The following is a 25,991-nucleotide window of genomic DNA, read 5'->3' as shown; positions in this document are numbered from 1 at the left end:
GAAGAAACTCATCTTAACAGCTAACACTCCAAACTGTTCCAGTGTGTTTTACTGGACCTTGACTTCGAGATTGACCAAATAAATCTCTATCATCTGCCTTTTAAAACCACAGGTGCTGGAACTCAGGAGTATTGGTTCTTACTTACACAACAGGGAAATCCCACAGCGTGTGCCATGCTGCATCTTCAGTAGGGCCGGTTGGAGCTCCAGTTGCTCTTTCTTATTATCTGTGAGCCCTGATGAAGTTCCCCGAGAGGGAATGAAACGCGTTGGCTGAGTCTTGATACACATGGGCACCACCACGAACATCATGACCCTCTCATTAGTGATAGACGCTGCACTCGCCAAAAAACAGCCCCTATATCTCTGCTTCATTGATTACAGCGCCGCATTTGACCACATAAATAGGAACCTACTTTGGCAAAAACTGAAAAAAATGAACATTCCATCATTACTCTTAAAACAGCTAGTTCTCCTGCACAGGTCAAACTGGGTAGAGGAGATCACCTATCAAAAAGGATCCCAGCAACCACCGGATTAAAGCAAGGCTGCGTACTTGCTCCATTACTCTTCAATCTTTTTATGGCAGAGCTCTCAACTACCCTAAACGGAAACAACTCGCACGCACCAAAGATAGGTGGGCTCCAGCTCTCTAATTTACTTTATGCAGATGATCTGGTCCTAATAAGTCAGACACCGGTGGGCTTACAGCGCCTGCTTGACTTAACATCTCAGTTCTCCGAGGGGAACAAACTCAGAATCAACAGAGAAAAAACAAAAACATTCTGTGTGAACTGGCGCAAATAAAAAAAACAACCACAATGGTATCTGCCGTCACGGAAATTGGAGGCAGTTCAAAGCTATAAATACCTGGGAATTATGATTGACGATAAAGGGAAGTACACAGCGCAAATTGAGGCCATAAAAAAAGGGGATTAATGATCGCTGTGGCGTTAGGAAATCTTAAAAACAACATGTCTGGACCAAACCTCCTTCCCCTAATTAGAGTGATCCAGGCCAAACTGCTACCGTCGATAACTTATGGAAGCGAAGCCATGAGAGGGAGAGACGCCGACACACTGGACCATACAATAACAAAAGCAATTCGAATGATCTTTGGGCTCCCAAGGTATACATCCCCCGCACAATTGCGGCTGGAGTTTGGGTTTCAAAGGCAAGAGCTCGCGCGCAGAGGGGCATTCATTAAAAGCTGGTTTAAAAGCAAAAGAGGCCCGCCTGACTCATTAAATATGTACCTGTGGAAAGAACTGAAGAACAAGGGGGCATGCCCAGCCCGAAACTATTTGGTCAACTCACTAAGCCAATTGGGCCTGCAGGAACTCTGGGAGCTACTAACAACGACTGCTAGCTTTAAAAAAATTGTAAATAAAGTGATAAAAAAAGAGTCACTCATACAGGACAAAGCAGCCTTGTCAGAACGCCCCCACGGCTGGTGCACCCTACAAACCTACCACATAGCCTCACCTCAAGCATACCTCTTTGCTAGCTTCACAAGAGTGACAAAAGAGAAATTCTTGAAACTTCGCTTAGGCATATTACCATCTGCATATCATATGCCACCTTGGCTACGCCCCCCGTTGCCCGTAATTTGCCGCCTCTGCGGGGAAGAGGATGAGAACATAGTGCACCTACTGACCATCTGCAAGGCTCTAAAACCGGCTCGACGAACTCTGTTAAAACCCATCTTTAACATGAAAGCCATTCGAACCTGCAGACAAGCAGTAAAAGCATCCTTCTCCGGCGAGGATGGCCAATTAACCTGTCGGCTGGTAAAATTTCTATCTGTTGTAGAAACAACCATGAAAAAGGCAGATCTCCAGGTCACAGATTGAAATACTGCTGAGCTGTTTGCGGGTCTTTGATTCATCTTACACAGGCTAACGCTTATACAGCCGACTTAGCAGACTTGGTGCTTTAAAGGACCGTACAGCTGCTGCAGAACTGTCATCTTAGTAAATGTTAAACGATAACACGCTATGCACCTAAAATGCTAATATTAGGTGGAAAGCCCCTCAAATACCTCACAACTCCGCACCCTGTACCTCCCTCCTCTATTCCCCTAGCTGCTCGCTATTGCATTTTGTAATCTAATGCTACTTTTAGGCTCCCCCTTTATTGAGATTTACTCATTTTAGTGTGTTTTAACATTGATCAATTTTAAGCATATGGAAAAAATGTGTATTGTATGATTGTAAAGGTTTTAATTAACTGCACAATAAATTCAAACTGAAACTGAGTCTTGATACACTTGGTGCAATTTGTATAAATTGAAAATGAAGAACTTTATTGACATTATTTTATGATCTCTGGACTTCATTCTCCTGGTGCATCCCCAACTCACTTAAAACAAACTTGGATCTGGGAGCAGGAGCGTCACGCAACAGCTGGCGCAGGGTTGTTTTGCACAGGAATATAATATATTGGAACTGGTGTGAGGTGCAGTACCTGGGGTCCGCCGTTGTGAATCTTTGACCTTACTCAAAACTGTGACTCCGTTGTGCCTAGCAGAAATGGTAAACATAGTTTACAATGATGTTTACACATTGCATGCCATTGCAACGCGGTCATTACAATGACCGCGTTGTTACATCGCATGCCATTACAACGAAAGCCGTTACAACGGCTTGCTGTAGGGGGCAGAAGGTGTTGGATTTTAAATCCAACACCTTCCCTACTGTTGCACATACTGGAGTTGGAATAGTAAATTATACTATTCCAACATCCAGCGCCCCCCAACCCCCCACAGCAAGCCTTTGTAATGACTTGCGTTGTAATGGTGTGTGATGTAACAACACGGTCGTTGTAATGGCAGGCGTTCTAAACGTATGTATTGTAACGTGGCCTATTTAGCAGGAATAGTTGGTATTCGAGCCTTTTAAAGGTTCTTTCCTTGTTCATGCAGTGTTTTTGTTATGTGGTACACCGTATCCTTTCATTTAAAATTTAAAAAGTGAATGGCTACTATTAATGTCACTGATTCCAATTCTTGCACCTTTGGCATACTTAAACTCATTCAACACCATCTCTGCCTGGCCTCTGTTGCCATGCAGATTACTGGGCCTTCTCTGATTACCCAATCTTTTTTCTGTGTATACACCAGGTATCCTGCTGTCCTTAAGGCCTGCCTGGGGCTGTGTATCAGCCTGTATGTTTTAGTCCTTATTACTGTTATCATGTGTGTCTATTGCTTTCACATCCTCGCCCATCACATCGCCAGGGTCTGCATCCCATCACCGCACCTCTGCTCATCACACACAACATGAAAACACCTCCCACATAAGTTTGAACCTTTCACCACACACCCTACATGGTGTAGCTTGCTGTTCGCTTGGGTGAGTGATTCAGTGCCCTACTTAGTGATTAGTAATTGTTACACAAATGCCACAGTATAATGAAAAAATATAAAAAAAATAAAACTAGGAGTGTCCGACAACTTCAATCATAATCCTGCTTGCCCTGAATTCTAGGCATTACATGTGGATTAAAAAAAGTGAAACCAGTTTCATTATCAGCGCCGGTTCAAGCAGGGTTCGGCTGCATGTTTGAACTTCGAAGAGACCTGTGCCCTTGAAGAAACTAACACGAGCAATGAGGAAGCCTTACGAATGACCTTACACGTGACCATAGATGCCTCTTATTCTGGTGCTCATCACACGTAGGGAAACCCAAAGATAGAAACATCTAATAAGGACAAGTACCAAACCCTCTCCATTCACACATCTGCTCCCTGTAAAAGGAAATATGGACTTACAACTGAATACTTTGTTGAAAGCCACCTCTCATTGCACCTTTTCTTCTAATGAGCCAACATATTTTCTCATTTCAGTGGAAAGTTTCCTTATGTCTAAGAAATAGTTGTCAGTGACATTTAAAACCTCCACTTAGAATATGTAGTGTACTCTATGTAGTATCCGAGTGCAGCCTACATTTCCATTTATTTCCAAATAAAGAAAAGATGTAAACGTTTTCCTTTATCTGGAAGCTCTCTGGTCTAATAAGTCTGCAAATTTGCACTGATCCAAGGTCCTCTTGCTTGTGACTGTAGGAGAGAAGGGGAAGTATCTCAGCTGAGGTGGCGGGTTGTTATTGAAAGGGAGCATGCTTCCATTTCTGGGCGAGGCGCGTGTTTTCAGTGCCTATCACTGATTGAATAAACTGCTATAGCCTAACATGATTTTCAGGGACCGGAAGTAGCCCGTACACTGCACTCATCACAACCTGTGCAGCAGCTGCCATTGGTTGGACAGCACCTGACTGCGCCGACTATCCCAGTAAAGCAGCAAATGATGATCCGCGGCAAGCTCCCAGCTGCACTGTACAGTACTATGTTTTTTCATTGTTGGGGTACACAGCCCCATCTTTACAACACTTGGAGCACAGATCTTGCGGTCAAAACCAAGCGTGTCTAGGAGGGTTAGGGGAAGAAACAGAGGAGCCAAGGGAGGGTGGTGGAGAAACAGTGTGGAGTGGTGGGGGCGGGGGAGCATAGGAATAGGGATTGTAGTCCGGAAGCAGTACAATGTAGAAGAGCAGGGCCAGCTTTTGGCGAGGGTGAACCGGGCTCAGGACAAAATTCTTCAGAGGGTGGTACAGAGCGGTCTGCATTAAGGGCACACAGACAGCAGCGCCCCTTTCACTTGGCTGCAGTGATTCAGTTTAAAGTGCAGGCACACACCAACAATTCCTCCACCATCCTGCCCTTCAAACAATTTGCCACCAACGTTACAGAGCTTAGCTCAGCTGTGAGTGAATCGGGTGTATTAGGGGAGGTGCGGAGAAGTTTGTGTTTAGAGGCTGGTCATGGTCTGTTTCAATCAGCAAGCAACAGGCCTGTGAACATAAAAAAGTGCCAGTGATGCCTCATTTCATTCACCAGAGGCAGCGAGGAAGCCACATTGCTTTCCTTCTATGGCACTATCCGAGCAGGCAAGTAAACACATGGATTCTCAAAGACAGCTGGCAGAAAAAGAAAAAAGTAGTTCCCTGATGTGGAGCTCTGGAAGAATACAAGTCATCCAATCGGAAGCAAGCGAAAGAGGCTATGCTCCAAGGGAGGGACAAACGCCAGCCCGGGGAGGAAAGCTATTGAATACAAAGCAACCAAATGAGTGACAAGAAGGCCAACAAATGGTAGGCAGCAGCTGCCTCTAAGCTCTCTGTAAGATTTTGGTATGCTCGACTAGAGGCTTTCATAAAACGCTGTCTAGTAGGTGACATCCCATTCAGTATTGCTGAAACCCAGAATGAATGTGGACCAGGTCTGGGACTGGGAATGTACTATTGTATATTTCTCAGGTCTTCACAAATGTTAATAAGGGACACTACAGCAGGACGTAGTTGGGGGCATTTGACGTGAGATTTGTTGGGTGAACTAAGACAATAGAACACAGATGGAGAAGCAGTTTATTCTTCTCCACCTGCCCGAGTATCATTGGTACAACTTCAGTTCTGCCATTCATGCCCTGGCACATAGCATAGCTGATGATTAGTTAAAGACTACAAAATGAGTGCACACCTCGTATTGTTTGTCAACCATCAATTTTGTAATAGATATGTAAAAGTTCACATATGAGATCAAAATCTCTTAAAATGTGCCAATATTTGTGTTAAACTGTTCTGCAAGATTAACTGCCTTTTTTCTTGAACGGATGGTTGTGTATTGAAGTGAGCTGCCATGAGGTGGATGGCCATGCTACCTTCAGAGCAGTAAACATGTCTGACTTTATCCAGTTAGTTGGCACAGTTCCATTAGTAAGAGGCCTTATCTGTTCCGGTGTAGCCTGGTTTGCTATTAACTGCCTCCCCTGGATGTTGGAGTGACGTGTTCATTGCTGCTTTCTCACGTGGGAGCCGTTCGGGGAACTTGGTGAAAATACACATTGCTGTCTGCTCCCCTACATGGAGTAGCTATAGCTTGCCTTATCGTAGGTCCTTGCCATGTGGGAAATGCCTGAGGAAAATGAGGAGTCTGTCCCTTTGCTGAAGAATAATTTGTCTTGTCCGGTAAGCATGAAGTAAGTGCTCTTCTGTTAGAGCGCTTTAATATATTGGAATTTTCTATATGCAATATTAAGGGGCTATTGTTCTTTAATGTGAATATTCTGATTAACCACCTTCACTCTGCTTTTTCCATTACGTGTGCCTCGGGTTGATCCGCTGTAATTATCCGGTCATGTAGTTGATCAGTTTGATAACTAGTGTTTGTCATTCTTCGCTCCTGGCTTATTTTCTCGATGAATCTTAGACTATTTAGTTTGAGCTTCCCAGTTGTTTCATTTTCTCATATTTCTTTTTCTGTTTGACTGGGGAGTTAAGTTTATGATGTTTGACCCGAGTTAAGGTATTTGAGTGACTCCGATTCCCCCTGGTCCATGACCCCAGTTGCCATTTTCTTGTATCCTACTCCCTGTTAGTAAAATATTTGTGAGGTGTGCTTCTTCGTCCTGTTGGTTTAGTTTAAGTAGTTTCAAGCATGGCATGACTTGTGTATTTATAAATGTTTTTGGATTTTGTCAACCTGAGAACTAAAACTGTTCCTACAAAATATATATAGCTGACACTATAGGTGTTCTCCATATTTAGTTGAAGCAGCTTTCAGGTTGTGTGCTCTCTTGTACTATGTACATGGTCCTAGTGTTTATGTGCAGGTGGCTGAGGGCGTGGCCTGTTGGGGAACAGAGTAGCTGTGTTTTGAAGAGCACCTTGAGACACAGCTTATATTGCACCTCTGTGTCCCCAATTCAGGTGTGCTGATGGTTTCAAAACGGTGGACCGCTGATCTTATTGTACCAGGGAAAGCATGATTGGGAAATGATGATTCCGGAGAGCTGACTTAGGCTATGTAACTGGGATCTCCAGTGATCGGTGCAGCTGTGCGTTAGACACCCTAATCGGCGACTACTCGCTGGAAGCTTCATCCACTTCTGAATGTTTCTAGGAAATGATCGAAACTCGCCTGCAAGTATCCAGGGGTCAGGATCCTCCCTCCCTGACAGACCGGGGTAGAGAGGAGCATTGCGAGTGGTGTCGGGGGGTGCATGACCTGTGGGTGAAGGAAGAGACCTTTCAAGGGCTCTGTGGACCCAAGGACTGCTGGAAAACCTTCTCAAGGGGAAGTGGTGAGAATCCTGGGGAGGCGGACAATCGAGGCTGGGGCCCTTCGACACGTGCTCCATTTGTCAATGGTGACACAATTGCATCTAGCTATGGACCTTATTATTACCAATCAGGTATGGTCTCACTGCTGGTTTGTGCTCTGATGCCTTGAAAGTTAGGGGGCAAGGTGGTCTTGAACTACAGGGATAAAGTGCATTTCTCAAGAAAGCCTATTGATACTTAGGGTGACATAAAATGTCTGGCAAAATTCCCGCTCTCCTCTATGAAAGATAGCAGAGATATAACTCAATAGGGACCCACCCAGCACTAGGGAGGAACGTAGCCTAGACTCTGTGGCCGTGCTCCCCTTCTTCAGGGAGTGACTTCCTCTGGAGGAATTTCGAACTCTGAATTACTGGAATCGTGTACTCCTCTTAAGCGAAGTCGAATGTGCTATTTACCCAGTCGAGAAGTGGTTTACAGATAGGTGATGCTCCGAGTTTACCTGTAGCATAATTCGCCAGAGTGGAGAGGCACAAGAACGACAATCACCCATCATTACGAGGGGAAGGTAGAATTGATGGCGCAGGCCTGTGTAGGGAAGGTGATTTTCTAGGGCATGGGTTACACCTAACACCCTTTTCCTTTGATATTTCAATGGCTGGAGAAAAATTGTGATTGTGCATTCTCATTTAATGTGAGTCAATGAGGTTATACAGACTAAGGAAGAGGCAGTAATTCCACTCAGAGTTTATCAATATATTTTGATAGATTTGAAAGATCTAGATTTAAAAAACCAAAGAAGCATAGGTGGAGTGACGTGGAGTTTTGACACTGTTAAGTTGTGTTTTGTTTGTTCTCATTGGGAAGTGGATGTAGGCGATAAGTGTATTTATATAATCCAATACAAATTATATGATCCATAAATACAGGTGGCTCTAGTAGATTACACACAGGTAGACTACAATTTTTCCTGCTGTGCTGTGTACTTCGATACAAGAGTCTGCTTCATCTAGACTGGACTCCTCTGCCATCTCTTTCTTCGTGGAAACTGAGGGCAGCTGAGTTGCTGCATAGGATAGGTGCATCTTCTTCCATGATACCAGTGTGTGGGGAGCAGCAGGGAAGCAACAACGCTATTCTTTTTGGATCTCTTGTTTTAAGGGATAGGAAGTTGGGGGAGATAAGGTGGGGTTATGTCAGATATATTTGTGTGTGTAGGATGGATAAGAGCCATGATGGAGACTGGTTAGGTACCAGATATTGTCATGTACAATTCAGTGGCTATTAGAGGTAGCACCTGGGCATAGGGAGAAGAAGGGATACTGGGATGCCCCATACACAGCATAAAATGAACGGGCCAGTCAATGGTAAAAGAGTTTTCTTTCACTTCTGGTTCTTTATGTGTCTCCGACAAATGAAACTGCTTAGTGTCTGGTTGAGGCATTAAAAGGCCTTTTGTTCGATTTTATACCCATCCTCTATGAAGAGTTTCAGAGAATTTGTCATCTTTCCATGGCCGCCATCTTGTTTTGTTTTTTTGGCTATGACGGGCGACAACCACGTTGGGTATGGTTGCTGGTAGAGGTGAAATGTCTGAATGATAAGGGTGCTTGAATGTCTGTCTTCCTAGCCCTTTTCTTCTATACTCCCTCGCTCCAGGGACCGTTAAGCCGGACTAGCTCTCTGTTGGTGATCTTTTTACATGCATACTGATGATGTCTCCTGTTACTTTATTGTGGGCTGTTGTATATTATAAGTCTGAAAGCATGCTCTGGTGCATTAGGACTATCCTAGGAAATCATTTATCAACACAGAGGCCACACAACTGCACTATCAGATTTATCAAAGCTCTCATAATAGTGTTTGTGTAGGGCATAGCCACTTTAATAGCGTCCTCAAATAGATCATAGCGGCGTTAAGCGCTTTCTCCTCGTTCCTCCGCCTGTTTAATTATGATTCAATTGTTGCAGTTATCGATAAGCAGATCTTTTTGATGCAATTCGTTGATAAGAAGCACTCTACAAATCTACTGATTGAATATTTCCATTAATTGATTGATGAATATTAAGGCTTGAATGAGGAAAAATGGTCTCACTGCAATGGAATTACTGGTAAATAATGTGAACATTTTATCCTCATTCACTTCATCTTTCCAACCAATAAATGAGGAAAACCAAAGCCAAGCAGTGAGACCTCAAGCCGATGCAGCACCTGTGCTGAGCCCCTAAGGCAGCACATTAAAACGAAACCCCCAAATGGTGCGGAGCCTAGCATAGCAGAAGAAATATCTCTAAGTTCCAAAACCATTTGAAGATGAGATTAAGGCTTGGGCATTGTGGGGTCTGTGTCAGTCATAATGAGTAATCAGAAAGATTTATATTTATTTTTCCATAGCCACAATTTGCAGTTAAGTAAAATAAGTGAATATTCTAAGACAAACCACTAGGTGGTAGGATTGTGCACAGGTAGTGAGTATGCGTCAGAAGCTGTAGGATGACTGTTTTATGTACGAGTTTCTTGTGTGCTTCGACCACTTCTCTGTAGATGAGGATTCCTTTTACTGGACTAATGTGAGAAAAATACAGAAGCTCAATGTTTGTCCGGTCAGTGAAAGCCCAATAAAACATTTATCTTCATCACTAACCATTCATTCAGCCGTTTCTTACCAGATTGTAAGGGTAAACTTTCACTTTCCTACCATAGTTCAGTTGCTATACCTCACAGAAGGAAAACTCGGCCTGTCTTCTCAAGGCCCATTTAATGAGGTTTTATCTCACTGCATGAACTTTCCTCTTTGTTTCTAGTTTGGTTAAATATGCCTCCTCGCTCCCCTCTGCCCCCTCATTTCCTCTCTGCCTTTCCATCTTCTCCTCAATCTTCTTCTTGGCTCTTGTATGGAGCTACAGGAGTGATGCTGAATTATACCTTTCTTACCTGGGTCCTCTTGACATAAATGTTTTTTTAAAAATCTTTCCTAGAACGACAACATTGAGAGGCGCCGTAATGACCCCTCCGAGTCGCAGAGCAACGGGCAGCCGGATGGACTCCCACAGCAGGTGGTGGTTCAAGACGACGAGGAGGACGAAGAGCTGACTCTCAAGTATGGAGCCAAGCATGTCATCATGCTCTTCGTGCCGGTCACCCTCTGCATGGTGGTGGTGGTGGCAACCATAAAGTCTGTGAGCTTCTACACGCGGAAGGATGGGCAGCTGTGAGTAGTGTGCACTTGTGGCTTTAGCCTTTGTACCCTGCAGGGGGGTTCTCTTTCTAGTGTAAGGGATGGCCTTTTCATATCCTGCAAAGAGCAGCAGATAGCTTCAGCAGGACATACATTGTTCACATGATCTAGTTTTGAAAGAAGCTTTATAAAATCCTCTCTAGGCACTAAACGTTTGACAGAGAAGTTAATGTATTTGTTGTATTTATTGTTGCGCATAGAGAAGATTTCAGATTTGCATATGATGTTCTAGTTCCTTCAGTAAATAATATTTTCTGATACTCCCAGAAAACATAGAAATATGAAGCAAAGCTGGGAATTCTATGTAAACTAGTATTAGATCCTGGTTCTTTCTGCTCCTTGCAAAGGTGAGGCTATAACTACTTCTCATTCTGAGCTTTGCATGCTGGTACCCCACAGGCATGCATGCATTGTATGTAGCTCTGCTCATCCCTGTGCGTCTTCAACTCTTCCCTTTTTGTCCAGCACTATGTACAGTTAAGACTGATGTATATAGCCCCAAGGTTTCTTACATCCATTGGATAATGTAGTAAATCATTTGATAAAGCATACCCGTCCTAAGGGTGCAGGTTCAATAGAAGTCATTTGTGCAAAACAAATGGCAGCCTTAAAGTTCCACTGTATTGGGAGTCTTTTTTTTTCTAGGCATAGAGTTTTATATTAACCAGTTTCCAAGGGCTGAGTACTTGTGTCTAGTGAAAAAGGAAGCGGAACCATGAGGTGAGGAGATCAACGATACCAGGGTGTGAATTCGCAAAAATAAATAGATATAGCTATATATTATTTTATAAACAGTCATGCCACAACAGTGTCTTAAATAGGACCCCTCTCGACAGTAGTCCACAGTGGTCAATGATTGTACAGAGCATCAATTCCCAATGAGGGAGTTATTTCCCATCAGGGTCCAGAACCCTCTTTATCCCCCTTTCCTCCTTCTTACTCGCAACTGCTGTTAATTTTATGGTCCCCTGTAATGCTTCCCAAATCTTTGTGCATTTTTGTGGGCATCCCCTGCCCGCGTGGATTAGTCGCTCGTCGAGCATGCACTAGTCCATGTCTCAGGGTATGAACTTTAAGCCGGTTGTCTGTGTGAGTGAGGCCCTGCATCAAGTGGTACTCTTCCCCACCCACTTGGCTGGGCGTACACCGTTTCCCAATTGTAGTGATATTTGTACGAAGATTCTTTACTTCTGCCTGATTAGGCTGGTTGGATTAAATGCATAGATAAGCTGGGGTTTCTTGTGGAACCAGGATACTGAATGACGTAATGCTATTGGGTTTTAATAGATGTTGATAGCCACATTGTCGAGTTTAGTGTTGCTGGTGTGTGATATGGTAGTTCAGGAGAGCGTGGCTGAGAAAACTGTCAGCAGGTATGGAGCAAACCAGTACCCCGTGAGAGCGCAATGTCATAATTGCTCAACAAGCAATAAATGATGCAACAAACTATATTTTTTATAGCCCAGGGACAGTTGAGCCTTGTTGCTGATATAAACAAGGTCGTAGGTGTAGCCGAATAACCCTGCCATTAAGTCAGTGCCAGAGAAATTGGAAAGCCACTCATTTTCGAAAACATATAGAGCATGAGAGGTTGCTTCCATCCAATGTTTTAGCTGCTTTTGCATCAAATGGAGGTTTTGAGGACAAGCTGGCCCTGTGTTGTGCACAAGGCCCCATTGGCCTTCCTATGAATGAGAAATTTAACTTGGCAGGCTCGGTGCCCCACAGCCATCATCTTTAGTTGTATTCTCTGTTGCGTTCATGGTTTTCCAGCAAGCACATTTTCCCACAGAGGAAAGTTGACAACTTTTCATCCACCTGCATCCCTACACTCTGCTTGTCCAATTCAAGGTCTTTATATTGTCTTATCAGTTAGAAGGTTGCCTATGAGATTCCTAATAAAACCAAACCTCAGGAGTGGTTGCATTTGCATTTGTAGGTGAAGTGTGCTCTGGAATGGTATAGTGCCTGCTGTTCTTCTGTGCGTATCAACAGATGCGTATGAGGGCTTTGCATCTGGCAAAAAAGCTTCTCAAGCCTCCTTTCATTTATTTTCAGGCGTGTCTGGAAGCAGCATTTTCTATCGAGTATGGCCTGACAAGCCCTATTGTGGGGCTCCTGCTTTCACTTAAAGTTCAGGTAGCTTCAGTCCTTGTAGAATCACTCTGACTTTCTGTTTCTTTTTTCACTAACCCTAAGCAGATAACCTTCTTTTGAGAACCTGTATTGACTGTCTTAAAATCATGGTTTACGTTTGTGCTTGAGTCTCCCACACACTTTCCTTAAATGCCAGAGGCACCGAGGTATGGAGCTAGGCTCTACTTGTGGTGGTGTTCCAGCCTTCCCAGCTTCTCTGAAGGGTCAGCCTTTAATACTTACTGGCTTCTTGTTGGCGGCTCTCGAAATCACATTGCCTGTGGCAGCACGACCGCCATCACCAGCTATGATGTCCCAGTCTAGAAGCCACTTGACGCTGTTGAAAAGTCAGTGAAGAGTCAATTGACCCTGTTTATTGATCTCTATGAGGGTACGGAGAAAATGCTTTCTTTCATCTCTTTGGGGCTCTTATTAATTCTGAAAGTGACCGCGTTCTCCATCCCCCAACCCTTGCTTTTCAACTTTTCACTATTGGCAGATCTACGAAATGAGGAAACCGAGTTCCCTGTTGCTTCAAGGGCCCTCTCCGAAGATACATTCTGTTTTGTAACACCTGTTGGTAGGGCAGTGGAAGGGCTGGGCATTCTTCTTCCCACGGCAAAGTTATAACCTAGTGTAATCAGTGAAATTCTTGGGTCACTTAGGCAGTAATCAGAGCTTTTGCTTCTATTTAATTACGCTCTGCAGGAGATAGTGTTGCAAGCGTGACAGAAACTTTCCTCAACCATTGACTTTTTATTTGGTTTTCTGTGGCAGGAAGTTACATAGATTAAGGTTTGGGTAGATATCGGAGAAGGCTCTTTTCACACAGAGATTGCCCTGATCTTATGTCTGCTACAGACCATCTTTAGATTAGCTACAGCATTTCTACTCCTCCTGCAACCTGAGTGCACTGGTAACTAAGGGATCATCCCCAAAGGAAGCAATGCTGAACTAATTCTTATACCAGCTGTCTATACTCAGGACACCTTCTAAGATACTCGCCTTCAGGTTATGTCACAAATGGATTGCGATATTCTGTTAATGTGCAAAATCTTCTAAGTAAAAATGAAAATATCACCATTCCTGCTTCCCATCAGATTACTGCGACTTTTCGAACAGGAAATTAAGTTTACTCTTCCTGGGGCTTTAATTTGAGGAATTGATCTTAATGACGGGGGCAGTTTGATCCTCTGTGTAAAGGAGATTTAATTACCTAAAGTACTAGCTTTTCACAGATTTAAGACTGCCACCATTTACTGCATGAAAGCTAGTGGTAAACAATGGTGGTGATATTTGGTCTTAGTTTCTTGAATCCAGAATCTTTTGTTTTTTGTTATTACATTTTTTAATTTGTTTTCCTGAATGTAATACAAATCTGTTGAACCAACAATTAATGTATGGAAACCTCGTACAAGGAGTATAGAGCAGCTCAGACCGAAATTAGTAGAACCTAAGATGCCTCTGTTGTTAGAAGCTTAATTGATTTTATAGATAGTGGTTAGCACATTTCCATTCTTTGTAGAACACTGCTTGGTGCTTTAACGCTATAGCTGCGTAAACTTGGAGGCAATCGAGGGTACACCTTGAATATTGCCACTGCAGAGGACGTAGGGCATCCATGTTTACTGAACAGTTGTCGGGAATATTAGCTTCAAGTTGATTCATTTCACCTACCTGCACAGGACATGTTTGGTAAGGTAATCCTGCAGTACATTAACCCAGAACTATTGGAGGGATGCTGCAGGTAAACCTGTAATAGAGCAGACTACAGTGTTGTGGTTTGGGACTGTCCAGAGCCATTCATTAGCAGAAAACTTGCTTGTCTGGCTGACATGTTTTTCTGAAGGATACTTTTAACTGTAGATTCTTCACCTTTTGAGTATTCCCCATGTGCCAGAATGGATGCAGAAACCTTTCATGGCAGTGCTCCCTCTCACTGCTTCGTGGCACCATTCAGCTCTCGGTTGGCTTCTTTCTGACCAGAAATTGACAGAGGAAAGCTGCAAATAAGAGCTACCAATGTGTGCTGACATACATTCCTTTCTTTCTGCACCTTTGTATGTGGATACAGAGCTCTACTCCCATTACTCCCCCGTTCGTCGAGAATACCAATTTTCAAGTGAAGGGAACTATGTCCCCACCTAAGACAACAGGGTTCAAACCATACAGTAATTGTAGAAAACAGATGTCTGTAATGTGCCCGGACAAAGTGTGCAATTGATGTTTGGGCTCAGAACATGACTCCAAGTAGTTCCAGAAGTGTGCTCTCATGCACTCAAAGGCGATCTGGGACCTTAAAGTAAAGCTGTATATCGCCAACATACGAAGAAGTTACAGACCTAGCATAAATCCAGCTCCCGCTCCAAGTCGAGGGCTCGCACTCTTTCCTGCAGTCAAGGCCGATCTCATGACAGGCCTTTGTTGTCAAATTCATCCAGTGCATCTGAGCCCCTTACAGCCTGATTCAGCCAATATACTCCCACTACTGTGGAGCCATCCTCAGAGGCTCCATCATCTTTTTGGTTCTGATTCTTAACAGAGTTTGCCACCACTCGGAGTTGATAGCGGTTATGAGGGGGGTGATTTACCCCCCTATTATGATGACAATTTATACTTGGAGTTACAGGAGGCCAGTGTACTTGTTGCTTCCCATGATTCTCCTCCCACCCCCCCCTTCCCAATTGGGCCTGGCGTGGCGACCCACAGGAAGACCGCCAAACTCTTTATCAGGCCCTAAGTTATCCATCAAAGTTGTCATAACAAAATACTTCATTAAGGCTAATATTACACTGTCATTTTACAATAATGTTGTAGGTTATAAGGAAATAGATGTGCAGATCAGCATGTCTTACAATAATTATAGCAATAGTTGTGCAAAAGCAATTTTTGCCATTACACCTTGGAGATGGTAGACTACAATACTTTTTTAATCATTAGATCTTTTTGATTTTGTATAAAAACATATAGATACTTGCAACAGACAAAATCTACAAAGTGTTGCCAAATTACGTTTTAGTGCACAGTATAAGTCTAAAATACGTCAAAATAAACCTTAGTCTTTTTTTCAGAACCAGAGTCAAATATGGATCAATATGACCAACTGTTTTCAATAAAATAAAAGATCTCTTGGTTGACTCTCCTCCCCCTGACAATATCCAGAAATCCATACAGTCTGCTTTGAGCCAAGATGGATCCTTTTTTAAAAAAATATATATAATACCAAAGAGATAAGAAACATTTCTTGTCTACCTTGCTTTAAAGATATGTCTTTAATGTTAAGGGATTTTCTTAAACCTATTGAGAGAAAGAGTCCTGAATGACAGCTTTATAAAAAAAAATAACAAATAGTATCAGTCTTACAATCACTTTATAGTTACGAGAAAGAGAAGGGTCGGCCTGCCTTCATAACTTTAAGTTAAACACTAAATGCACAAAAATTCTTGTAGAGGTTTTGAAAATGTTCTTGAAGAAAGTACTTTTCTTCAGAAGTTTTCTTTAAAGTGACTTTTTAAGTGTATTTTTGTGAGTTCAACATCGTATTCATACTTTCATTTTAAATGGTTGCATTGTAGTTAGTTAAACATAAAAAATATAGACTTGTCCAAAAGTTTGAAATTCAAAAAGTGGTGAGATGTTTTGCATGTGGGTCTATCTCTCCAGTCTGTGGAGTTTGTTCAAGTCTAGCAAAAGAATGTAAATGATTATAGAAATAGAGTAACACATGGCATTAATGTTGTAAGACTGATTTGCCTCAAAGTAGCGAATTTCTGAATTTGTATTTGAAGGGCTCATCAGGGACACCCACTTCCTGTGTAAAATTGGTATTTTCTCTTCTTTGCACTACTCAACAAAGTTAATTACCTCTCCCTGATAGCCCATGTTTCTATCTTATTAGAAGCTAGGAAGTTGAACCTTTCCACACCTGTTACCTGTCCCACAATGCCTCACTGTTACCAGTTATAGTTTTGTAAATTATTTAATCGGCAAAAAAGATAAAATAAGTAATGGAATCAATGCCACAGTTATCAACATTTTTGTTTGTGGTTCCTATATAAAAAAAAATCAGTGTTTCACAATTTCTTTTATATTACAAAGTCACAATTTGTACCTTTGCATGAAGTATTAGCATTCTAGGTAGAAAGTCTATCTTCGGTTATCTTGTAACTAATAACGAATTTCTTGTGATGAATGACATTTAGCTGATGTGTAGTAATGTTTAGCAATTGCTAATTCTAAGTCATTCTAAGTTAACCTGTTTTTAATTTTTCTTTCCAGAATCTACACACCATTCACAGAAGACACAGACACGGTGGGGCAAAGGGCCCTCAACTCGATCCTAAATGCTACAATAATGATAAGTGTCATTATTGTTATGACAATACTACTTGTGGTGCTTTACAAGTACCGGTGTTACAAAGTGAGTAAAACATTGACGACATATTTGACTATCATTTTGCTTGGTTTCACAGTTTTGCAATATGTATTTTTAGTAAAGTGCATTGTTTGTGTCCTTAAATCGCTGCCTGGGGTTGTTCGATTTGGTCTTGCTAGCTAAAACACCTCCTATCTTTGGATGCCTACTTGCTAGTTCTGGGGACAGGTAGATGGAGTTTTAATTCAATGTCTTATGACATTCCTGCAGAGCCCTAAGCTTTTGTTGTCCTATGTCTGCCCAAATTTACCCTGCAGGACTTTGTATTTCGGCCTGGTTACCTAATAAACATATGTTGGTGTATCCCCAATAGCAGCCATTTCCTAGTACAGACTAGTTATCAAGGGATTTCTTTCTTGGTTTCTGACATTCTCTAATAATATAATTTCACAAAAGGTAAATCTGTAGATTGCAGCTGCTTGCTAATGTGGCCACTGGTAACTTCTCTGAAGGATCTGATTCATCCCGTGCCGAAGCATCTTATTGTTTAATCAATGGCAGCCAATCCATGTTCATAGAGCTTTCACATTGTGCTCCTGCTTATTTTCTGTCACAACATTCTTCCTTACTTCATGTAAAAAAAATAAACCTTCATTCTCTTACCATGATACTGGTTTACCGTTTGTGCAGCAGTTTGACAGGGTGATCTTGGACTACTCTGCAATTGGAGCTCGACTCTGAAACATTACTATCTGTACTCAGACATTGAGCGAATGAGTAAAAGATGCTGTACTTTGCCAGATTACATTTTTTACATTTATAAAAGGCAGCCATGCCACAAACTTCTATCCTGCTGGTACTTTCATATACAGTGGCACACAATGCTTGATGATCCAGGTACATCCCTGCTTGAGACTCTGGGGCTGAAAACGCGTCATGACAGAATGGTGGATACTCAGTATGTATGTGGTGTACTATTCATATTACCCAGCCAGCTTTGTCTTTTGCTGACTTACTAAGACTGGTGTAGATGACACGGAACCTGGAATGTCGTAGGCAAATCACACATTCCTTGGTGTATCGTGGAGCGACTGAGATTGTCGCTTTTTTGACTCCTTTCACACTCCAATGCTACCTGCAGCAGCCCATTACAGCAGTCTTTTTCTCTTGAAGATTGGACAATAAATGCCCTTCTGTGGTTCTAAAGAAAAAGTTGGCAAAGTAGGTGTATTGTGTGGAGGCAGTTTGGACCCAACATAAAAAGAAAGCATTCCATTATTACCACTATGAAATGTAAGTCTGGCAATGTGGAAATATAGATTCATGATTCTCAATAATTCAGAAGACCCCGACACTTTCAAGAATATTACCTGCTCCAGAAAGTTCAACCCATACTTCAAACATGGAATTTACATCGGTGATCCAGATGGCACATTATTTGCAGTTTTGACATAAAAGCAATAATTTGTCATTATACGCAAAGAATATTAGAAGGACATACTTTGATAAGTAGGACAGACTTTAATCTTGAAGCCTCTGGGTGTCATCGGACCTTGAAGCCACTTCTTGATAAGTTCCAAAAGGTTTAGGTCATGCGCATCTCCCGGATTTAACTAAACTGAAGTTCCTGTGCAAGGGCAGAGGTTACTATTTTCTTTCAGTTGAAGATGCTGCAGACTCATGGTTAAGCTATACCATCAAGATTCCCAAACTGTACAGGCTCAGATTTCTGCAGGAAGAGCTGAACTGATCATAGGTTCAGAGCTGCAAGGAGATGAGCTGGAATCTTCTCATAAATTCCTATTCGTTTTCATTTTGGGAGCTGCCAACTAGATCCGGCTCCAAGAGGTATAACCGGGAAGGGGGCTTTAGGACTGTGAGGCAAATTTCTGGGGTGGGTGATGACTAGGTAAATGCCCAGAAACAAATATTACAAAGCATGTCAAAATATGTAAACAGAATATTTGAACTGCATTACTTTTTTCCCTAATATTTGTACTTCACAAACCGCGCTGGTGAGAGTTGGGCTTGCTTGGCACGCCAGAAAACTATTGGAACATTTCATGAGTGCCTCTTCAGAAGTGCATGTAAAATTTGACCTTTTAGCCAACTTATTTAAAAATTGTGAATAGCTCCACCGACCTCTCTATAAATGGTTCCATTACCTTGCTTTACGTTCATGCAGCAGATGAGTGGCAGTTTATGCCCTAGCACTTTGATAGTTCTACTTCTGCAGGCTCTGCAATGTCTCCGTTCCACAAGTAATTTTGAAAGTTACTAAATCATGTGTAACTTTCAAAGTATGCACTTGTTTAATACATACAAATCTTTATTCGGATTGAACTTTCCCAAGAGAATTACTTTCTTCACGAGCCGTGCCCTTCTTCTATATTGCTTTCTAATGAAGTGCTTTAGGGCATCTTCGATATTTCGTTACACGGTTAGCGTTCCTCTTTCCACATCAAAGTGAACCGAAACCGGCAACTTCCATCTTAGCTGTTGCTGATCAGCAGACGTAAGAAATCTTTCCGGTCTCTTGCAAAGCAGGTTCACCCATACATTACTGCTGAAATTGTATCAGAAATTGATGTGCAATTGGAATATTTTCCTGATGCCCTGCCATGTCGCTATTAGAACTCCTAAAGCAGGTTCCACTGCAACAGTCCATGCAGCGCTTTCCTTTCGGAAGTGAAAAGGTTCATACATGTGGCCCACCTAGTGAATTAAGGTTTTCCTCAATGAATAAATGAAATTCCTTGTAAGCCCTGGACAGCTGGCATTGTACAGGTTATAGCAAGTCGAATGGATTCAGTAACAACAAATTAATTATCCTAAGTGCCAGGAGCATCTGGATAGTTTTAATCTTAAGTATACAGACATGCCTTCACATGTTGAGTTACGGTATAAAATATGCCTGCTACTCTGAGAGTTCTTGGCATAAAGCGGGGTATGTTTTATGCCATGTATTACATAATGATGGATTTGAAAGATCTGTGAAGTATGAAAACACAGGCTCATCTAAAGAAAATACAATAGGATTAATTTTATAGGTGCATAATCCTTATTAATTGCTGCTCCTTCTTTTATAAACTATGTGCATTGGCCTTCAGTTTTTTTTAACAGTCCAGGATTTTCTTAGCGGTCAGCCACAACAGTGCAATCTTTGACCCGCGTTCATTTCCTGGACTGCTTCTAGGGAGCTTTTCAATTATATGGCTCTATTCCGCTGGCATCAACCTAGACACCAAATCTGGCTGCTTCTGGTCTCACAGTTGAGCATAGCCTCACTCTTGGTCAGTTTCAGTGGTGACGCTACATCCAATGTAGTATAGCTTCTGTGATACTGAAACATTAAACTCCAGTCCTAAGTCTTCAAAGCTCACACTAGTGGACTTCTAGACCTTATGATGCCTATGGAATTCAAAGGCATGAAAATTGCAGTAATGTTTAAAGATGTATGCAGTAACTGATTGTTTAAAGTTGGGGTAATACAAATGTTGGAGTATATCAGCTGGGTCCTTTTGGGGGGGTCTGCATTCTGGAGGTAATAAAAGATGTGCATTATATTGCATTGCAGGCCTTTATCCACTGCTGAGACAGCAACGTTCTGTAGTGGGGATGCAGTAACTGGGAATTCCTTTTGAGGTGAGGTTGGAGGTCTGTGAGTTTGTAGCCTATATAGGAACTGTTTGGTATGGTGCATATGATTTGGCTATGTACTCCAAACATATTGCAGCAAGCATGTAGATACCGTTTTCATAGGTGTCGTCTGACACACTCCAAATACATTGCATCGAGCATATAGGTGCTTTTACACATGCGATGATGCAGAAATGCGTCGTATAAAGCAGGGTAATTCAATCAAGTGCATATATTTTTCTCACATATCGTCTGTCATATAGGCAATCATGCCATTGGGAATAGCCTGGTTTAGAACTGACCAAAGTTCGAGGTTGTAGGAAAGTGCCCCTTTTTGACATGGTTTCTTTCACTTTTTGCCTGGTATTTGATGCAGTTTTGACTGAGGTTCACTGGAATCCTGCTAACCAGGTCCCCTGTGCCAGTGCTCTTTCCCTGAAGCAAGGTAACTGTTCAATTCTACCACAATCGGCAAGACCTTTAGAACCTCTAAGTACCTAGTAAATGGTACCCCTGGTATCTAGGGCATGGGTACTGTAAAGGGTCCCTAAGGGCTGCAGCATATATTGTGCCTCACCACACCCCATGTATTGGGACCCACCACCAAACTCGGGCAGACTGCCATTGCAGGTTCCATGAAATGGTGCAAACAAATGTGAAAGCACGACATGACATGCACCCTGTGTGCCATGCCCACAGGCAACAAATGCAATATATGTAATTCACCCCTACAGCAGACCTTATAGCCCTAAGACGGGGTACATTATGTTACATGTGAGGACTTATTTGCATGAGCAGATATGCTCCTGTGATGTCTAGTTCAATTACTGGCTAGCACAAGTGAACAGGGAAGCTATCTTAAGCATATGTACTGGGCGCTGGTCATTACGAGTTCCTCAGCTACATGAAGGCTTTACTGAAACCTATGGTGTTTGGTATCAAACACCTTGTTTTTGATAAATTCGTACTGGTGCCAGTGGTGGATTTATTAAGGGCACTTTAGAGGTCCCCCTGAAAACCTACCAGCCTTTCAATGTGCTGGCTGACTAGTATCATCCAGCCACCACAGACACATTTCTGACCTCCTGCAGGTGAGAGCCCACGATCTCTGAGGCCAGAAACAATGTCTGCTCCGGAGGATGCTTTTCACACCTCCTCCAGCAGGATGGCTAGTGATTTAGCATATCAAGACCAGGGGCTTTAAAGCCCTTGCCACATTTGATATGCGACCCTGGTTTCCCCCAGACTGGGAGATCCTTCCCTCTGCCCTGAGGCCCATTTGGTGCCGGGACAGGCGGGAAATTAGCTATGCAGTAGGTGTGTTGCACCGCCAAGTTAGTCGCCCCCCTAAGGTGGGCTGCCTGATGTGTTCCACAAAAGAAGGATTTCACCTTCTTGTTTTTGGTGGAATTAGTAACTCTGGAAAAGGGATATGCCCACTTCCCACAGGAAGTGATCTTATAGGGTTTGTAGGGACCCCAAGGGTAGGTAGCCCATTGGCTACTACCCTTCACTCTCCTTAGCACCCCTAAGTTCAGTATTTAGGTGGGCCTCTGACTCCACGAACTCAGAATCGACTGACTCCATAAGAAGGACAAAGAAGAGCTGAGAGGACTAGCTGTGGACTTTGGTGCCAAACCATGCCTGCCCTGTCCCGACAATCGCCCAGATGACTCGTCCTGCAGCTCTGCGTCTTCGAAAAGTCTTGAAAGACTGCCAGCACTTTGTCAACCAGCCAGCATCTGCCTTGAAGTAGTGGATCCACATGCCTGCAGGCACTGACAGCAAACTGCTGACCACCGGGTCTACGACTCAGCAGCCACCCAAGAAGACGTCACCGGTGCTCCAGGAGTTCAGATCCATCTCCCCACCAAGTTTGGAGACAGCTGGACCCCGAGGAGACGCCTACACCAATACCTGGGGTACCGGAGCCTGTTACAAGCACCAAGGCTCATTTGTGTTCAGTCTGAACCCCACCACCGCCAAAATCGACCTGCAGGTCGAGGGACTTTACCAGAGGCCAGCTCCATGCCAGAGGTTGTCTTGCTGTGTTTCTTCTCCCTCTGCTGCAGGTGCACCGCGAACCACGCGATCCTCAAACCCGATGACCCAATGGGCAAAACACCTATGCACTAGAGCCCCATCAACCCAAATCTGTTGAAACCAAGAGTGTAGCCCCTGTTTGGGTACTGCCGGACTGGTTCCCCTAGTAGCCTCTTTCCTACAGGTAGCGTCCAAAGATACCACCACTGAAAGCACGTCTGCACCTGGACACCCCAGGGCAGGTAAAACTGAATTGTTGGGGCTTTCTAGGACCTCGGCCTCTACTCACCTTCAGTCCAGAAGAACAGTCCTGTAAGTCGTTTGCAAGTGACCCTATGCAGTCAATGTTTCTCCAATATGATAATATTACTGCGTTCGAGGCTAATGCCTCAAATCTGACAGCTGTTATTTTCTACTGTTTCTGCTGTAAAATTTGATAACGTCCAAGTACTTATCCGATTATGAATTTCTTGGTGTCTAAAATTCTGTAAAAACATTATTTTTCTAAATTGGTCTTGAGTTTCTTCTTTAGTGTGTTTCTCATTTATTGACTCTGTGTGTACAACAAATGCTTTAAACTACCCACTGATAAACCTAAACTGCTCACCCACACTACTACAAAAGAGAGCATTTGGGATTATTAATTTAAGCCCTGTAAGACAATAAGGGTCGTCTGGACTTTCTACATAGGGTTTCTCTTTTTGGTGCACTACATCAAAAGCCAGCTTCCTACAGAAGTGATTGTCAATTTCTTACCAGCATCTTGCTCAAGAGCTTGGCTGTCTGGATGCAGAAAAAGAAGCTACCACTGCAAGATTTTCTGAAGAAAGGAATTGTAGGCAGTTTGGCAATCTAGATTAGAGAGACTTGATTGGCAGAAGCGTGAAGGCTATATTCAAGGAATCTGGGACTGCTACTGTTGATAGCTCGATGCAGAATGCTCTTCACTTTAACAGTGGTACACCTAGCCATATGTAGTCATTTTAATGATTGAAGGTCCAGCAAGATGTGGTTCTGGATATGCAAGTTAAGGAATTGTCTGCCTACTGTGTCCTGGACTCTTTGGAGCCTCCGAAATGTATACATAGAGGCTCCGGATAAAAGACCATTGGCATAGCCCAGAGGTGAAAACCACCAAGGTGATGGTGGAATGTACTCTTTGAGTGGGTAAAGGGATATGTGGCGTAGGAATTGTGTGATGTAAAATGATCCTTTGTCACTTGATTTGCTCTTCTGCTACAAGAGTGAGATTTGTATCCATAATTACTCCTAAATTTCTCACTTTGCATGAGGGATTTGGAGGTGGACCAAGTTATTACGCCTAGAATTGAATGTAAATACGTGTTGTTTCTAGGAGTTTAGCTTGAGGTAATTGTTTCATGGTCTACAGCTTGAAGGCCGATGGCACAGGAGTCAAGAACTGCAGGGTTTCAAAGCTTTTGAGATGATGTGCATGTCATTGGTGTAGGTGTAGCATGTGAGGTTCAAGAAGGTAATGGTGTCTTGAAGAGACCAGAGCTACATGTTAAAAAGGAGTGAGGGCAGTGAAGGAACCATGTGAGGCAACGGCTCTGGAGGAGGAAGACACTAAAGAGAAGTAAGGCAGACCACTGAATATGAGAGCTCTGTGTACATGCATTGGGAAGTCTCTGTGGTACTGTAAGGTGATGCAGAGTATCAAAGGTAGATGAAAGGTCTAGTGCCAGGAGAGCCATGACTCCATTTATGTCAAAGCTAGTTCTGATATCATCCAAGTTAAGCCTTGTCCAACAGTTTTAGGGTCACACTGGTTCAAAATCTATTTGATCTTTTGTATGTATGTGTATGATATTTCTATATTACGAACATTGTCACCATGAGCAAGTTAGCTTGGGAAAAGGTATAGGATTCCTGTTTGGAGAATGCCTGCAGATTGTCGTTTCGCAGAATACACAGAAGAGGATTGGATTCACAAATGCTACTAATGCTGTCTGGAATAGAGGTAGAGTATGCCATGTGGTATTACAGGGGAGACTGTTCAATCCCAGAAGGATGGCCTGTTGTGAACACAGTCCTCTCAACAAATGCATGGGAAACTGAGCAATTTGTGTTGGTGTGTCGCACAGTTTGGTGATAATATTGCTGCATATCTGATTCCTGGTTTAAATTATTTGTGCAATGTTTGCATGGTTTGAGTCTGGCCCTGCGGATGGGGCAAGCTATACTGAATGGAGCCGTGCATAGGGACCATGGGGTCACCTGAGGAATTGTCCAAGAATCTTGTACAAGTGAGACATGCAACTCTCGAATTAAGCGATCGCTGAGTGTGGCGGCCAGATTGCCACATTGATGGAAGGCTGAAAATTGTCAGAGGATGAGCTGATGGTTGGCATGGGCCTGTCTCCCCTTACTCTGACGAAGCATGACTGCTGAACCTTGGCTATGTTGAGGTAGTAGAACTCTCTTACACTGCTGCAGAGTTGTTGAGGTACAGATCAAGTGTTAGACAGGTAAGGCAGGATACCCTGACTGAAAAGCCTTGAAGAGAAAAAAGGTCACTCTCCTCTCTGTCCTGGTGAGTGAAGGGCCCTGAGACTAAGGAAATGCCTGAGAGATGGTTCCCATGACTTGGAGCAACCAGCTCCTACTTCCCCTTTCCCCTTCCATAGAAGCTTCTCCTGCTCTGTGGCGCTACATGGTTAGCTTTTTGAGGAAACCTGATGCGTCTTCTCTAATTGAAAGTCTAGTGTTATCTGTTTTCGAGGTGTTTGGCTGGCAAGTTCTCTCCTACCTTGCATGTTACAACTGATCTTCCTGTTGGCCTTGTTGATGGCTCCACAAGTAAGCTTTTGAACAGTTCTGATGTTATATATCTCACCCTAAAGCTGTTTTCCTTGCGGCTGTTACAGCTGTGAGTGTGAGTGAAATTCAGGCATTGTAGTTGGATGTGAATGCAAACTATGTAAAGAATGTGTCTTTAAGGTTGAGATCATCTTTACTTTCTAAAGTGGTCACCAAGTTTCATTTAAACATCTTTGTTAAACTTCAATTCTTCTCTCCGTCACCTCCTTGTCCATGCAAGGAGAGAGTATGTTATAATGTGGGAAAAGGAAGAAGTGATAAGTACTAGAATAACAGGTCACTTTATGTGAAGAACTTTGAAGGCATGGCTATAGCAATGAGACAATGTTATGGCAATAAATGCATGCATTGGAGAGTGGTGTTTTTCGGGGCTTGCAGAGCATACGCTGCAAAATGTAATTGCTTCTATGCAAATATAATAGATGAAATACATACCAATATATCCATAAATACAATGAGTTGCTAAGCTTTTACAAGACTAAAGGGAGGGTGACAAATCTAACATAAATCAAAGTTAAATTGCAAGTGTTACTGCCTGCAGCATGGCTGGTGTAGATCACAAGGCAATAAACTTCAAGCTATCAAGATACAAGTTCAAAC

At 42.8% G+C, this 25,991-nt stretch overlaps 1 protein-coding gene across 2 annotated transcripts in view; it reads left to right on the top strand.

The window, feature by feature from the left end:
- The window catches only part of PSEN1 (presenilin 1), a 241,125-nt gene that overhangs the window by 32,325 nt on the left and 182,809 nt on the right, over positions 1–25,991 (top strand). The window contains exons 1-3 of one of the 2 annotated variants that reach the window (XM_085627270.1): positions 5,849–6,024; positions 10,098–10,330; positions 16,772–16,913. In XM_085627270.1, coding sequence (XP_085483396.1) covers positions 5,959–6,024; positions 10,098–10,330; positions 16,772–16,913 — 441 coding nt within the window. In that variant the 5' untranslated portion in view covers positions 5,849–5,958. Of the gene's footprint in view, positions 1–5,848; positions 6,025–10,097; positions 10,331–16,771; positions 16,914–25,991 lie in introns of those variants that run through there. The other variant, XM_085627269.1, reaches the window with a different exon arrangement.

This window comes from Triturus cristatus, chromosome 9 (genome assembly GCF_964204655.1).
Source record: "Triturus cristatus chromosome 9, aTriCri1.1, whole genome shotgun sequence".
In the NCBI taxonomy this organism is placed as follows: Eukaryota; Metazoa; Chordata; class Amphibia; order Caudata; family Salamandridae; genus Triturus; species Triturus cristatus.
The sequence above is the reverse complement of the archived record's forward strand: the minus strand, read 5'-3'. Positions and strand labels throughout refer to the sequence as shown.